General features: G+C 33.8%; 2 protein-coding genes, 1 non-coding gene and 1 pseudogene across 3 annotated transcripts; all 4 read right to left on the reverse strand.

The window, feature by feature from the left end:
* Window positions 1-637: 637 nt before the first annotated feature.
* Window positions 638-2,439, reverse strand: LOC107425135 (UDP-glycosyltransferase 91A1-like). The gene has a single exon (XM_016035070.4). It carries the CDS (start codon window positions 2,372-2,374, stop codon window positions 959-961), a length of 1,416 nt encoding a protein of 471 aa, XP_015890556.3. The 5' UTR covers window positions 2,375-2,439; the 3' UTR covers window positions 638-958.
* Window positions 2,440-3,775: 1,336 nt separating this feature from the next.
* LOC107425150 (UDP-glycosyltransferase 91A1-like) lies at window positions 3,776-7,579 on the reverse strand (annotated as a pseudogene).
* A 728-nt stretch (window positions 7,580-8,307) lies between these two features.
* On the reverse strand, window positions 8,308-12,144 carry LOC107425141 (uncharacterized). The gene is made up of 5 exons (XM_048479641.2): window positions 11,738-12,144; window positions 11,505-11,614; window positions 10,046-10,869; window positions 9,211-9,343; window positions 8,308-8,948 (listed from the first exon to the last, which is right to left on the reverse strand). Exons 1-5 carry the CDS (start codon window positions 12,045-12,047, stop codon window positions 8,481-8,483), a joined length of 1,845 nt encoding a protein of 614 aa, XP_048335598.1. The 5' UTR covers window positions 12,048-12,144; the 3' UTR covers window positions 8,308-8,480.
* A 1,282-nt stretch (window positions 12,145-13,426) lies between these two features.
* On the reverse strand, window positions 13,427-13,499 carry TRNAR-CCU (transfer RNA arginine (anticodon CCU)). The gene has a single exon. It is a non-coding gene; the product is annotated as a tRNA-Arg (tRNA).
* Between the last annotated feature and the right edge of the window lie 2,139 nt (window positions 13,500-15,638).

A 15,638-nucleotide genomic window follows, 5' to 3' on the forward strand; every position in this document is an offset into this window, starting at 1 on the left:
AACCAATTGGTTATAAATGGAGTAATTCACTTGAGCGTGTGTACTCTATATTTCTTGAGGATGTGAAATTTAGTTTGCATTTCTAACACTTCTCATTTTGCCACTTACGAAGTGAAACTTTATATGCCAAATTATAAGACCACTTTCATTTGCCCTTTGAATTATTATATTCATTTTGACAAATGAATTAATGAAATTAAACATATACCACTCATATAATTCTGTTTAGGAACTATTTTATTTTATCTTATTTTACTTCTCGACAATATGTAAAATCAATTTTGCAAAATTTAATTAAGAAAATTGTATGATGGAACTAAACTCATAGGAAAATCAAATCAAATTTTATCTGTGTAATTTTGGAAATATCTATATTAGTAGCGAATATATTTTTGCCAATACTTGTGCCACACACATCAACTATATTTATCAACTTTTTTTTGATAATTAAATAACCTTATTTATCAACTTTATCTACCAACTTAGTTATCAAAATTGATAATTGCAATGTAAAAAAACTATAAACTAAGATGGATAGTGAAATTTAATTAAAAGGATAAATGGAAGTCATACAAACCAATAAAATAATTTTTAGTATATCTATAAAGAGTTGGTAAACAAGTCATCATATCGGTAATGTTGTTATACATTAAAATGACACACTGAGAGTGTCGAAGATTGATATAGAATCAATTAAAATTATACACGCACAACACATACACATTCAGCTAGCGATGGAACCATAATGGTTACCGAGGTGTTTTGAAAACCAAATAGAACTTACTTTATACAGATTTAAATTCTCAAAGAGCTAGAGTAATTGAAAAAAAAATTTGGTTTTGTAAACAAAAGAGAACTCACTTCATACAAACCAAATAGCCCTCATCAGTCATCTCCATGGTATTTTCCCAGTAAATCATCAAAGATTCACAGAAAGGAAAACCGGACGTCGGAGTTGCTAGACATTTTCATTTACTTTCTTTCCATAATCTTCTGCTTTTTTTTGAGGTCTGTTAGTTATAAGGTGATCTACAAACTTATCCACGTACTTCGCCTGTCTAACCTTGTCACCAAACAGCTCACTCATCTCCTTGGCCTTGTCTCTATAACACTTTCCCTCTTCTTCCACAGCAACGAGTCTCAGCGAATCAGCCACACCTTGCCTCGTAAACGACCCGTCCCGTTCGTCTCTAGGAATCGCATACCCAATTTTTTTCTCCACAAAAAGTGAGCAATTCAGGCCTTGATCATTGGCAATCGTGAAAAACACTAGCGGTATCGAAAACTGAAGAGCTTCCACCACAGAACTCCATCCTGAATGGCTCAAGAACCCTCCAACAGAGTCATGAGCTAAAATCTTGATCTGGGGTGCCCAAGTGGTGCACACAATTCCGCGGCCTTTGCTTCGTTCTTCGAACCCTTCTGGTAGTTGAAGCTCAGAATCCAATGGACCATGATGGAGTCTAAGAACCCAGAAGAAAGGCAATCCAGATAGCTCTAATCCATGAGCTATCTCGGTGAGCTCGTCTTGTCTAAGTTTGGCTTCCGTACCAAACGCAATATACACCACCGAGCGTTTGGGTTGCAAATCTAACCACTCCTTGATCGACCTCCATTCTTCGTCGTCTGTTGCTTTTGGTGCTAGCACACCAACCGGAAAAAGGGGCTTCCGATGGACATCTTGCAAAAGATTCAACCATTCGGGTTCGAACTCCGTGCAAGTTCTCACAGCCACAACATCACAACCTCTCAAGACTTCTACGAAACTTCGGAAAACCGAAATAGCTCCATCATCACCACTTACATTGTCGTAGATTTTCAAAACTTCGAACAACCGATATGCTACCTTGGTTGGAAATGGAACCCAATACGGTGGAACTGTGTAATCCTCAGGCTTGTTGCGATCATCGTCGGTCAGTGTTGGACACATGAAGGACAAAGAGGAGGCAGTGAATATGGAGAAGAAGACGCTCGGAATTCCCAAGTTCCTAGCTGTATTTGGTAGCCAGTGAGCTGAGAAATCATATACAACCCAATCAGGTTTCGAAGATTGAAGAAATTGGGCCATGGAATCTTGGAGACGATCGTGTGCGTTCTTTAAGTGCGGGACTTTTTCTCTTGGCAAGTCTATGGTGGCTTGGGCTTCGTCGGGGAGGTTCTCTGACTGAGGCAGTGAGATTTTGACGAAGTTGATTAGAAAGGAAAGATTTGGAGGGAGTTTAGGAAGGCGATCAATGTTTCTTGGTGTGGAAATGAAAGAGATACGATGACCCTTTTGAGCGATGAGCTTGGCAAGCTCTAGAAACGGATTCATGTGGCCAAAGGCCAGCCATGGAAACATTGCTATATGAAGCTTAGCTTCTTCTTTGGCCATTATTGATTCTCTCAATGGGTATGGCTTTTTCTAATAACCCCAATTATACTCGTCTGGAACTAGATAAGTTGACCACGAAAAACTGGTTTCCTTCTCTCATCATCTTCTTTTTTTATTGGTTTGCCAGGGTGGCGTGCTAATAATTAATTTGATTTAATTTTATATAGTAAAAAAAAAAGATTCTGAGAGTGTTTATGTCTGTACAAAATGAGTGTTAAGCTTAAAGTTTTTTTTTTTTAAAATGCTAATTATCCTCATATTTCATTATTGTATGGAGTTGGTCGATGTTCTAATATCTCTTCTACTATTTATTACTCCTAATAAAAGATAACATATGTTAATGCCAAGTGTGTATCATAAGGAATACCTTATGTATTGTCGGTACAAACGGATGGTAGCCAATGATAAATTTACTATTGTCTCATGCAATAATTTGAGTTGGAATCGCTATGAACAAACAAAACGCAAACAATTTTATTCTTAATCTTACAAACAATTAAACAATAGATAAAGAAGAGAAATAATTGAATTTAACCAAAGATATATCTAAATGATATTTAAGGTCACCATCCCATGTAGTGGTAGAAACTCAAATAACCTTTTTTTGGATAAAGTCTACGGGAATGATTTCGTAGAATACACTTTTTTATAAAGTGATATTTCTAAAATCACTAAAAAAAGCGTATTTTATATATTTTTAGCCACACACAATAAAAAATGCCTTTATATTTTGAAATGCAATTTTAATAATTTCAAAATCATCCCAAACAAGTTTTTAAACTAATATATTATTCTATCAACTTAAAAAAATATAAACCTTTCAAGCGTTAGATTCAAGAATTTTGGCTTATTGGATCGATGAAAATATTGATTTGAATCATCCTTCATATTGTATCATCTTGAGTTCTAAAGTAATCTTGTTTAAAAATTATAGTTTCTCTATTTCTGACATTTATGGGGAATGCAATAGGATGGCAAATTTTCTTTCTAACCTTAGCCGTATATAGCTTTAGTTTAGGTTTTTATTTTTCTAAAGAAAACTCATAGACGACTCTTGTACATTTTTAAAAATGTTTGTATGGGTATTTAACATTCTCATAATGTGACTGTTTACTTTCTATGACTGCTGCCCCCATTTGATCAAAACATATATATAAATTAAATAGTTTATTGCTTGATTACATATAATTAGAATGAAATATTTCATGAATTATATGTAATTGGGTGTTTGTCGAATACCATAAAAAAATTCAACATCATTTAAAAAAGACTAATTATATATATAATTTTGTTAATATAGATGTAATTGTCTACAATATCATATGTAATTTAAATAATATATTCAATAAATTATATATAATGGAGCGTGGTCGTGCACTATATTGTGAGGGACTACTCTCATATTAGCAGTTATATATATTTATATATATATATATATATTAATGTCCTTTTAGAAAAAAAATCAAAAATATTAAAATTGCCATAATAACATATTAAGAAAATCATCTTTGGTGCTGAAAATAACATGACATATATGACTATTGAATATTGACGCTTTTGCCCCGTATCTTTAGAGAAACACTTGGACAACTTCAAATTGATCTCCTCTCGCAACCTGCTCCCGTCAACTTGGGATCGGCATCTTCCATTGACTTTTTCATTTTTCTGGCCGTCAACTTTTGAAATGCAGAACATTCCTGATAAAATTGAAGAAAATCCATGTTAACTTAGCTTAACAATCACTGTTAAGTGAGATTAAGTAATTTGATAGTTCATTCTGTCTAGAAAATTATAAATTCAAAATGTTTGAAAAAGATAAAAAATTATTGTAAATTATTTTAAAAAATTAAATTATTTATATATATATATATATATAATTCATTTTAAATCTATTAAATTTGGATACTTATACACCTAGTTTATTTATCAAAGTGATAGTTTTTGTTTATAAGAAACAGAGCCAACAAGCTCTTAAGACCCTTTATTAACCAGCCTGGAGTAACACTTCCGTCATACATCAGTAAAACATTAACTCCCTTAGGAGGATTATCAAGGACATGAAAACCCAACTTAAAATCATGACTAGACTTAGCAAGGTAATCAGCAATAGAGTGACATTCCCTAGAAACATGTTTAATACCAAAACAAAGATTTTACTGCATTATAGTTCTGCAGTTCTCCACCACACTATAACAAGTGTGGCAAACCTCCACTCCATGCCCAATCCAAGAGACTGCCAACTCTGAATCAGATTCAACCTCAACTTTAATGAATCCCAGCTTTAAAGCAAGGCTCATTCCATGAAAAAGCCTCCATAAGTCAGCAACCACATTATTCCCAACTCCCAGATTCACAACAAATAATTGCAATATATGAAAAGTATAAACTTATTTAATTTATTTATCAAAGCGATAGTTGCAATATATAAAAAGTATAAACTAATAGGGATAATAAAACTTAATTAGAGGGATAAGTAAAAGTCAATATGAACCAATAAAATATTTTTAGCATCTAAAGAGAGTTTGTAAACAAGTTAGTTTGGGTAATGTTGTAATATAAAATTACACATTGAAAATACCAAAGATTGATATGACTTAAATACTTACACATACACACACGCGCGCGCGCGAGGAAATCAAATCAAATTTAAATTCTTACGCATGCACGCACGCACGTGCACACATGCGCACGCACACACAGACACGAGGAAATCAAATCAAATTTAAATTCTTACGCATATGAATATCTTAGGAAGCCAAGTTCAACTTGAACACTTGCACACATCAGTAAATCAAATCAAACTTAAACTCTTACTTGCCATCTCTTTTGAGCAGTTAATGGTAGGAGCACCCTTATAGCGTCGAGATGAGCAACAGAAGCAAATGTTTCATTGTAGTCAATTCTGAATTGCTGCGAATATCCTTTTGCCACTAGTCGAGAAGCTCTGTCTTATATATCCACTTAACTCCAATGACATCTTCGTTCGAAGAAAGATTCACCAATTTTCATGTTTTGTTCTTTTCAATCATTCTTATCTCTTCTTCCATTGCTTTGACCCAGACTTCATGTTTTGATCGCTTCTTCAAAAATCCAAGCTCTACTAGCCTAAGTATTTCTAGAATTCTCTTTAGAAATGTGCAGCATTAATTGCAACAATATGAATTAATAAATAAAAATAAGCACATTCAGCTAGCAATATAATTAGGATCCAAACCTTTCGTCTCATTTTTGGTATATCCATCTCTGTCCACCAGTTTTACTAGAGTGACAAAAATGGAGACAGAAAAATGAGAACTAAAGATGTCATCTATGCAACTATAATGACGAGGTGTTTTGAAAACCAAATAAAACATAACTTATACAAATTTAAATTCTTAAACAGCTAGAGCAATAGAAAATATTTTTCTCGCAAACTGCTAGGCGAAAAAACAAAAAGGAAAATCTCACTTGCAGCATCTTTCTCACATAAGCCAAGTTGCATTTAGACGTTTTGAATTACCTTCCCTTCATGTACATCTTATGCTTCTTTTGGAGGTTTGTTAGTTATAAGGTGATCAAGAAACGTATCCACGTACTTCTCCTGTCTATACTTGTCACCAAACAGCTCATTCATCTCCTTGGCCTTGTCTCTATAACACTTTCCCTCTTCTTCCACAACCACAAGTCTCAGTGAAACAGCCACACCTTGCCTCGTAAAAGACCCGTCCTGTTCATCCCTAGGAATTGCATACCCAATTTTTTTCTCCACAAAAAGCGAGCAATTTAGACCTTGATCGTTGGCAATGGTGAATAACACAAGCGGTATAGAAAACTGAAGAGCTTCAACCACGGAACTCCATCCTGAATGGCTCAAGAACCCTCCAATCGGGTCATGAGCTAAAATCTTGAGCTGAGGTGCCCAAGTGGTGCACACAATTCCACGACCTTGGGTTCGTTCTTCGAATCCTTCTGGCAGCTTAAGCTCAGAATCCGATGGAGCATGATGGAGTCTAAGAACCCAGAAGAAAAGCAGCCCAGATAGGTCCAATCCATGAGCTATCTCGGTGAGCTCATCCTGTCTAAGTTGGGCCTCTGTACCAAACGCAATATACACCACCGAGCGTTTATATTGCCTATCTAGCCATTCCTTGATCGACTTCCATGCTTGCTTCTTCTTCTTCTTGCCTAGATTGTCGTCGTCGGCGTCGTCTTCGTCTGGTACTTTTGGTGCGAGGACACCGACCGGAAAAACAGGCTTGTGATTAACATCTCCCAAAAGATTTAACCATTCTGGTTCGAACTCGGAGCAAGTTGAACAGCCAAAACATTGGAACCCTTGGAAACTTGTACGACACTTTGTAAAGCCGAAAAAGCTCCATCATCACCGGTTATACCATCGTAGACTTTTAAAACCTCGAACAATCGGAATGCTATCTTGGATGGGAATGGAACCCAATAGGGTGGAACTGTGTAATCCTCTGGCTTGCTACGACTGTCGTCAGTCGATGGCGGCACACGAAGCTCAAAGATGAAGCTGTGAATATGGAGAAAAAGACGCTTGGAATTCCCAAGTTTCTAGCTACGTCTGGTAACCAGTAAGCTGAGAAATCGAATAACCCAATCTGTTTCGAAGATTGGAGCAGTTGGGATATGGAATCTTGAAGAAGATCGTGTGCGTTCTTTAGGTGAGGGACTTTTTCTCTTGGCAAGTCTATGGTCGCTTGGGCTTCTTCGGGGATGGTGTCTGATCGAGGCAGCGAGATTTTGACAAAGTTGATTAGAGAGGAAAGATTTGGAGAGAGTTTAGGGAGGCGATCTATGTTTCTTGGAGTGGAAATGAAAGAGATCCTATGACCCTTTTGAGCTATGAGCTTAGCAAGCTCTAGAAATGGATTTATGTGACCAAAAGCTAGCCATGGAAACATGCTATATGAAGCTTAGCTTCTTCATCGGCCAGCTTAGTTGACATGTTGTTGTATCGTTGTGGCTCAAATATTTTGGTCTGAAAAAATTCTTAAATCTTCTCTGGACTAGTTAATTCTTCAATTATTCTATAAATAAATAGGGAAACGAAAAGCAAACTTTGCTTTTTCATTTTGTTTTTTTATGGTCTACTTGTATTATTGCTACTTCAATCTTTGTGATGTGAGAAGATCTTCTGCAATAGACAAAATCAATTAAATTATATGTATAATTAGCACTTCCAGAATTTTCCTCTTTAAAAAATTGAAACAGAGCTTCTTCTTTTTTTCTTTTATTCCTTTTCTTGTGATTAAAGGAAGATACGTCTTCTGCATTAAAAATTAAATAAAAATTTCAAATGCTCGATTATTGGTGTCAAATATAAGTATTCATTTACAAATATAATCAACTTTTACTGTTTACATTAGTTTAACCCTAAACTATGATAGCTTTCTTTTAAAATTTAAACTATAAAATTTCTCTTATTGCTTCCAAAATTATTGTTTTTGTGCCAGTTTAGTCCAATCAAATATTTTTGACGGATAAATTTGACGCAATTAATTAATTAATATACAATCATTTGTAAGCAATTTTATGGTATTATATTCTACTTTTGTATACTGTATAATTATATGGCTAATTTATCCACCAAAATTATATGGCTAATTTGACCAAAATTCATTAAGAAATATTTCATGATTGAACCAAGTAATACAAAAACAATAGTTTGAAGGGATTTTGATAACAAAAAAACAATTTGGGATTGCTTTATGATAACAACGACCAAAAGCATAGTTTCAGGTATTCGCGTGTCGTTGGACAGAAGCAGCATGTGACGAAAGGAAAGCTACAGATGTTGATTGATTAATAGAGATTAAAACTACAATTCTAATTAAACTGTATCTACTATTTTCTCATAATTTTTCTTAAAAAATATTTATGTTTAATTTGTGAATTAGAAATCAAACAAAAATGTTACCAATTAGCCATCGTAACTGAAAATTTCTTCTTTTTTTCTTTTAAATTAACTTTTTCATATTTAAAAACAAAAAATAAGGAAAAAATAACTATAAATGGTACAATATATTCAATATGAGATGTTTCGTTCTGGGCCCATCTTTTCATGGGGCCCTAGACAAAGGCCATACTGGGCTTGCCCGAATATTTACTTGGAAGGGGAAGTAAGCCTGTTTTCCTCCGAATCATGCTTTGATGAAGCATCTCCACCCATCAACTCCTGAAAACCTTCGACCTTAACTGGAGGAGCCCTAACAACACCCATTGATTGCTGTGTCTGAACTTGAGGAATTTGTAGCGAAGCCATCTGTCTAAACTGATTGCTTGTCTGCCCATGGACATTTGACATAGCCATATTCGATAATGCAGCCATTTGCTGGGGTCTGAACTGCATTTGTGGGTGTCTATTACTGAAACTGTTGAAGGAATTACCATCCATTGGTAAATCTGGTGGGTTTTCAATTTTGACCTGTACCATGGGTCTATCTTTATCCATCTCCATTGCAGGGCGAGGAGTGGCCGGCTGACGTCGCCTCATTCTCTCCAGCTGCTGCTGCTGCTGTTGCTTTTGCTGAAAAGCAGCCAGTTGCTGCATCTGCATTTGTTGTCTAGACATCTGTAGAATCACCATAAACAATCGACCACCTTTGTGATAATTTCACACTAAACACAAACCAACAAATGAAACAATGGAAAGTGACAGAGAAGAGCTACTCAGAACTTATGAAAGGTCTAAAGATCCAACTACAATTTCTAACCATGTGGCAAAGTTCTGCAGGTCCACAAACAATTTCTCAATGTCTAAACACAAAAACATGTATAATGGTCGGAACAATTTGATCAAGTATCAAAAGGATGATAATGGAAAGTGGACATACTGGCTGAGGCAATTGAACGGAACCCTGCTGCTGTGGTTGCAATTGTGGCTGAACCCCTTGAACTTGCGGCTGACTTTGTTGAACAAGAATCCTGGAGCCATCTTTGACTTGCTCTGCTAAAGGCCCAAAATTACTAGAGAGAAACAAGAGGAATATGTAAGATAAGAATGTGCGAGAAAACTTACGCATATGACATTCTATTAACTTTATAGAAATAAGCATAAGCACAAGGAAGCTAGGATTCTCATAATCCAAAATAAAGGTATAACATAACTGCCTCACACTCAGCTCTGTGAGGTTCTTATACAAATCTATTGTTGAAATTTCATGTTTTTAAGCACCCATTGAGCTAGTTCCTGTTGACCCAAAAATAAAAAATAAAGAAATAAAACTAGTTCCAAACATATCTACTGATCATTTGCTCAATATATTTTTGACCTTTTAATCGGCCTCATTAAGTTGTCACCAATATTTATATAATCATGAAATCTTGGCATCTACTAAAACCTTCAGTCTTCTGAAAATTAGTTTCGCTTATATATAGTAATTTATCAGCTGTGGAAACTGGCATCGATATTTTATCATACATTTTGATGAGAATACTTTTAGAACAGGAGGTCACCCTCTTGCCAAACTTAATCTTCAAGCAAGCACTAACTATCAATGCACATAAAGATAAACCTTATGCAGGAGAGATGGAGAGAGGCAAAAAATCCTGTAAAATTAATTGATATCATATTTTTTATTCCATAATGTAAAAATTGAAAGCAGATAAGAGACCTAGTTTAGAAAGGACAGAATAGGTTTAACTTTTAGAGAATATATCTAAACTCACCTATATCCCACTGTTTGGAGGAACATCTTTAGTAGTTCAATGGCTGAGCACTGCTTTCTGTAACTATCAGCAAGAACTTTCAATATGTGACCCAGCTTACTGATATGACAGGTCATCAACTGAGAGAAGACTTCAATTGGAACTTCTGTGGCACCTTCAAAACCCACATTTGTTAACATACGAGCTATTACCTTTTGAGAAAATTGCGATGCTTGCTCTTGACTAAGAGATTTTTTGTTTACTCCAGACCCAGATTTCCCACGATATAAACTTCCTCCATGATCCATGCCGAGGTACTCAGGCCTGATACCAAGTCTCTCAATCATAACAGGACTCCTAGTCATAACCCGAGGCAGGGTATCAAGAACTCCATAAAACTCTATCTTCTGGTTGTCTTCAGCTTTATTTGTGGCGGGGAGTGCACTATCAGGAACACAGTTCAAAGTAAACATTGTCTCTGGGAAGAAAAATGTATCATCATCACTTGAAGTACTGCCATCTAGAACAGAATTTGGATGCATGTGTAAGGCATTTTCCAAGATTGAACTTCCATAACCCATATACTGATCTTCCTTAAACGCTAAGCGTCTTTTCTTATGCTTCTCAAGATGCTTGACATAAGCAGACATCTCCTCTGGTGTGCGTTTTTCCAATTCTCGGTCCCCCTGTGACACCAACCTATAGGGCTTGCTAATTTTATATTTTTCAATAAACTGATTATACCATGTTTCGGGTAGCTCCTCATTCCTATATCTCTGAGACATATTATCAACTTCAGATTCACCATATCTCGATCCGACACCAAAAGATCCTTTCGATTGAATCTGTATATACAGTTAAAATGTTAGCCAATGGCAACAGCATAAACATGAATAAGTAAATTATCTTGTTTCAATCTTCAAGTAAGGTGGAGAAACAGCACAAAGAAGGATGAGACATTTGTTTTACACATTGATTATTTTTGCATTCCTGCAGTAGCAGTCTAGTCATGCTTTAGCCAATGATGAAAGCAAAATGTGACAGGAATATTTAACCATAAGATAAGCATGCTTGATAGTCAGAGCTTAAATATATATATATATATATATATATTAAAATGACCTAAAACAATTTTTTTTTATGTAACAATGAATGCTGGAGATTATACAAATTCAAATAAATGAAGAAGAGCAATTTTAAGAACGCAACTAGACAGACTCTACATTAATTGGATACTAAATTAAGTGACTAAACTTGAATATGGTGAACGTGAAACATCCTCTACATTTAGAAATATAATCGAACCAAAATTAAAAAAAAAAAAAAAAAAAAAAAAAAAAAAAGAGCGAGAGAAAAGAAACCAACTCGTCCAAATGCAATTTCTAGACCACTCTTCATAACAATCGATTTCCATGTCCCATTCCTAAAAGGCATACAAATATTCACTGATAAAAAATAAATGAAAATTTGGTTAGCGGACCTTGGACGACACCGTATTGGATTGAACAGCAGTCTCTCGCTGTTGAACGCCATCTGAGGAAGAAGAATTCTCCAGAGTGAAGTAAACATCGTCACCATGCAACTGCAAATCTGCATCAGTTAAGCACATCAACCACAAACCATAACAATTTCACACACCCCACCCGCCCCCCCCCCCCCCCCCCAAAAAAAAAAAAAGTAAATAATAAAAAGATTGAACAATGAGAAACTCACAAGTAGGATTGAGCTTGGAAATAGCAAGAGACGAAGAAGATGAAGAAGAAGAAGAAGAAGGATTGGAGCGAAGGAAGAGCGAAACACTGGCTTTGTCGAATAGGAGAGCTCGAACCCTAAGTTGGAGTTGGATCTGAGCCCTAGATTTGGTTTCGTCGACTCTCATGAAGACTTCCCAAGTGGAAGGCGAGTTCAGGTAATGAAAGAAATTGGCGTGGCTCGACTCGCCGAGCCACGCCCTCCATACGCCGCAAGCTTCCAGCTTCCGAGCCAACTCGTAGCCGCGACCATCGTCCCCGAGCAGAGCCATGTTTGGGAGGACGGAAAAGAGGGACTGATTGTGTTGAAAAAATTCAAAATCCGGGAATTTTCGCTTAAGGCTGTGTTTGGATGACCATAAAGTCGTATATTCAAGGAAAACACAATGTCCGGGAAAATTTAATTTTGAAATAAATAAAAAGGATATAATCAAAAAATTAAATTTTTTTTTTTTTTTTTGGAAACAATATCACAATTGTAATAACGAAAAAAATAATAATATTTTTTTACTTTTTAATATTTGACAATATTGACTATCAAAATCATCAAATAAATAGGCTGAATAGACAATACATATATTTTAAATTATAATAAATTTTACAGTTTTCAAATAAAAATAATAAATAATGACTGAAAATCCTTGGTCTAAACTAAATAATAAAGTGGACGTTAAAGCTAGTGGAATGAACATCTTCACGGAGCAAAAGACGTTTGAGAAGAGTTGTATACAAAATTACAAGATTTTGTCCAAATATTCAATAAAAATTTTAAAATAATGGAATGAATGTTGGTGAAGTTTTCTCTTTTATAAATTAAGACTTTGCTTAAATATTGAAAATCGAGACTGTGGTTTTTATTTTTCTCTTCTTTTCTTTTCTTTTCTTTTTTTTAATAAATATTTAGATTTTAAATAGAAAAGCAAAAGAAATATAAGATAGAGACTCCGTGTGGATGTTGAATAAGAAAGTGCAACCATAATAATGGAAATTTTCCCTTATAAAGTATGATTGTGATTAAACGTAGAATATAAAATGATTGTATATAGAACCCATCAAAATTAAGTTTTTTTTTTTTTTTTTGGGGGGGGGGGGGGGCGGGGCTGAGACTATGTTAAGTTGAATAAAAATTAAAATAATAGAGATACTCAATTTTGGATGTAATTTTTTTTTTAATAAAAATTAAGACTTTGTTTAAATATTGAAAATTATAATACTTTTTGAAATAAATATTGATCGCTTATATATAAATACTAAAAGAAGTATATATAAAAAATAAAAATAAAAAAGACATTAAATAAAAATTTTAAACAATCGGATGAATGTAGGTGTAAACATCTAAATTGTAATAAAAAAAATTATGACTTTGTCTTTTTTTTCTTTTTCTTTTTTTGAAGTAAATTATTACTTTGTTTAAAAGTTAAAACTTAAGAATTTCTTTAATTTATTATGTATTTTATGATATAAAAAGTAAGACCTTGTTTTCTTTTTCTTTTTTTGATGAATGAGACTTTTCTTTATTTTAAATGATATGAAATCTAAATAAAGCCTTCACTTAAAAGTTGAATTGAAAAAGTAAAAAAATTAAGAGTGAATATTGGTATAATTTTCTCGCTTTAATAATGAAAGTTAGAAGCAAAAGGAGTTGAAAATACGCGCCAGGTAGGGGTCGAACCTACGACCTTCTGCTTAGGAAACAGACGCTCTATCCACTGAGCTACAGGCGCTTTCACATTGGTTTCTTGCTTAGTATTTTATTAAAATTTTGAAGTTCTTAAACCGCACGTAACTTCCCATACTGGAAGCCTTTGAAATAAGTCCATAGTTTTCATTGTTATTATTACTTATTTTTTTCAATCTATTAAGAATGTGCATCTTTTCCATTACTTTGTCCATTAGTTGTTCTACTGTTTTCGTTTCTTTTTTTTTTTTTTTTTTTTTTTGGGGGGTAAATATTACTAGTTATACCTTATACTGTATGATGTGTATACATTCTCACAGTATTATATTTTTTAAAGTAGAACAAAAAATAAATAATAAAAGAATCAGTTAAGTAAATTAAATTTGCCACGTTTAGCCCAAAAAAATATATATATATAAGTCACTTCTAGCAAAAAAATAGAATAAAATAAAATAAAACTAGTCATTTCTTAGTTTTGGAATATTACTATATTATTGTTAGCTGGTCTCAATTAGTTGTAAAACATCAATCACTTAAGGTGGAAGTAGAAACCAGGCTAAAAATGGAGATTGATTTTCAGATGGGTTTGGTTCTTCAAATCCTTGCTATCTTTCTAATTTTGATTACTTGTCTTTTTCACTTCAATGTCATGAAATCATAATTCTTATACTGTTCTGTTAAACGTCATGCATTTTCTTGCTGCCTTAGGCCATTCCCAAACATTGCCAAAGTTTCACCGGATTAATATTAGTTGTTGATATTTCAAATTACAATTTATTTGCAAAAATGATTTTTTTTTCTTTTTCTTTTTTTCTAAAATCTCAAATTACAATGTCAGACTAAAGTTTTGCCTTAGGGATTCCTTCATGTTCATTTTCTGGTTCTCCATTTCTGTTTTTTCTCAAACTACTTTTTTTTTTTTTTTTTTTCAACTACAATGTTCAAACATATATAATGGCCTTAATTTTGGAGTTATCTATTAGGGTCTCTTCTTGATATTTTCATTCCTAATTAGTAGGATTAGTTTATTCACGCATTGAACCTATCTAAAAGCACTTACTCCACCTGCTGATGTTTTTCAAATATTTGGTCTCGAAATTAAATTATATGATCTTTGATATCCCACTAATTTAATTTTATCAGTGAGACTGAGCTCTCTATCAGGTAGAACAACTTATCCGTCATAATTCACATAAACTAACCCTCATTGGAGTCATCCTTAAAAAAGTAAAAGAAGAAAAACTTCTTTTTCTCTCGCTCTCAGTATGAGTAGGGTTGGTGTCCCACCTAGAGTTTGGGGCACCAAAACCGGTCAGAAATTAGTTATAGACGAGCATAGAAAAATGAAGTGCTTGTTTTTAAACTAAATGGTCCACTTAATGGTTAATTTAATATATATACAAAGGGTCCCCAAATGTGATCTTGGTTTTGGTGTAGTCTTTTACTCTTATAGTATTCTTTTGGTTATAGTACTTTGAAGACGTCAATAAAATTCTGTTAAACGCACTTCTCTAATTGAAGTGACATTGTTGACTTGGTGTGGTTGGTGGGTTTTGGATTTTAGGGACTTTTCAAAAACAAAAGAAAAAATTGTATGTAAAAAAATGATTTCCCAAGTCTCACATTAACGGGTTTAGTTCACCCACTTAACGATCACTCTTTTTATTTGCAAATTTTGCTTGTTTATTGTGACAGTGACAAGGACAACTTTTTTTCCTTTTTTTTAAGTACGATAACTAATTCAAAATGAAAGTTACCTTTTGATGTGTATATGTTTATATCTATACATAAACGTATATATATATAGTAGTTATAATAAATTATAAATAAAATCAACATGCTATAGTGCTGATTTTAAGAGACTAGCTGCACGTCTACCTCTTATATTTTGGTCAATGTCAGTTAAGTGTAGTTAATTTTCATTGTTGAAGCGTTTACGCATTTGTCAAATAAGGTTTTATGTCAAATACAAAGACCTACCATGTCCACTAAAAAAAAAAAAAAAATCCTCGTTTCTTTGACTATGATATTTTCTCATGCCATTCCACGTTAAGAATTTACATACTATTACATCTCAAACCATTTTAGGAGTGATCCCTATTTTATAAAATACAATACTTGGTCATATATTTCTTCCCATTTCTGATTAATTTAATTAAGACATGTTACATCATTTACCCAATTG

The sequence above is a fragment of the Ziziphus jujuba genome, chromosome 7 (genome assembly GCF_031755915.1).
Source record: "Ziziphus jujuba cultivar Dongzao chromosome 7, ASM3175591v1".
In the NCBI taxonomy this organism is placed as follows: domain Eukaryota; kingdom Viridiplantae; phylum Streptophyta; class Magnoliopsida; order Rosales; family Rhamnaceae; genus Ziziphus; species Ziziphus jujuba.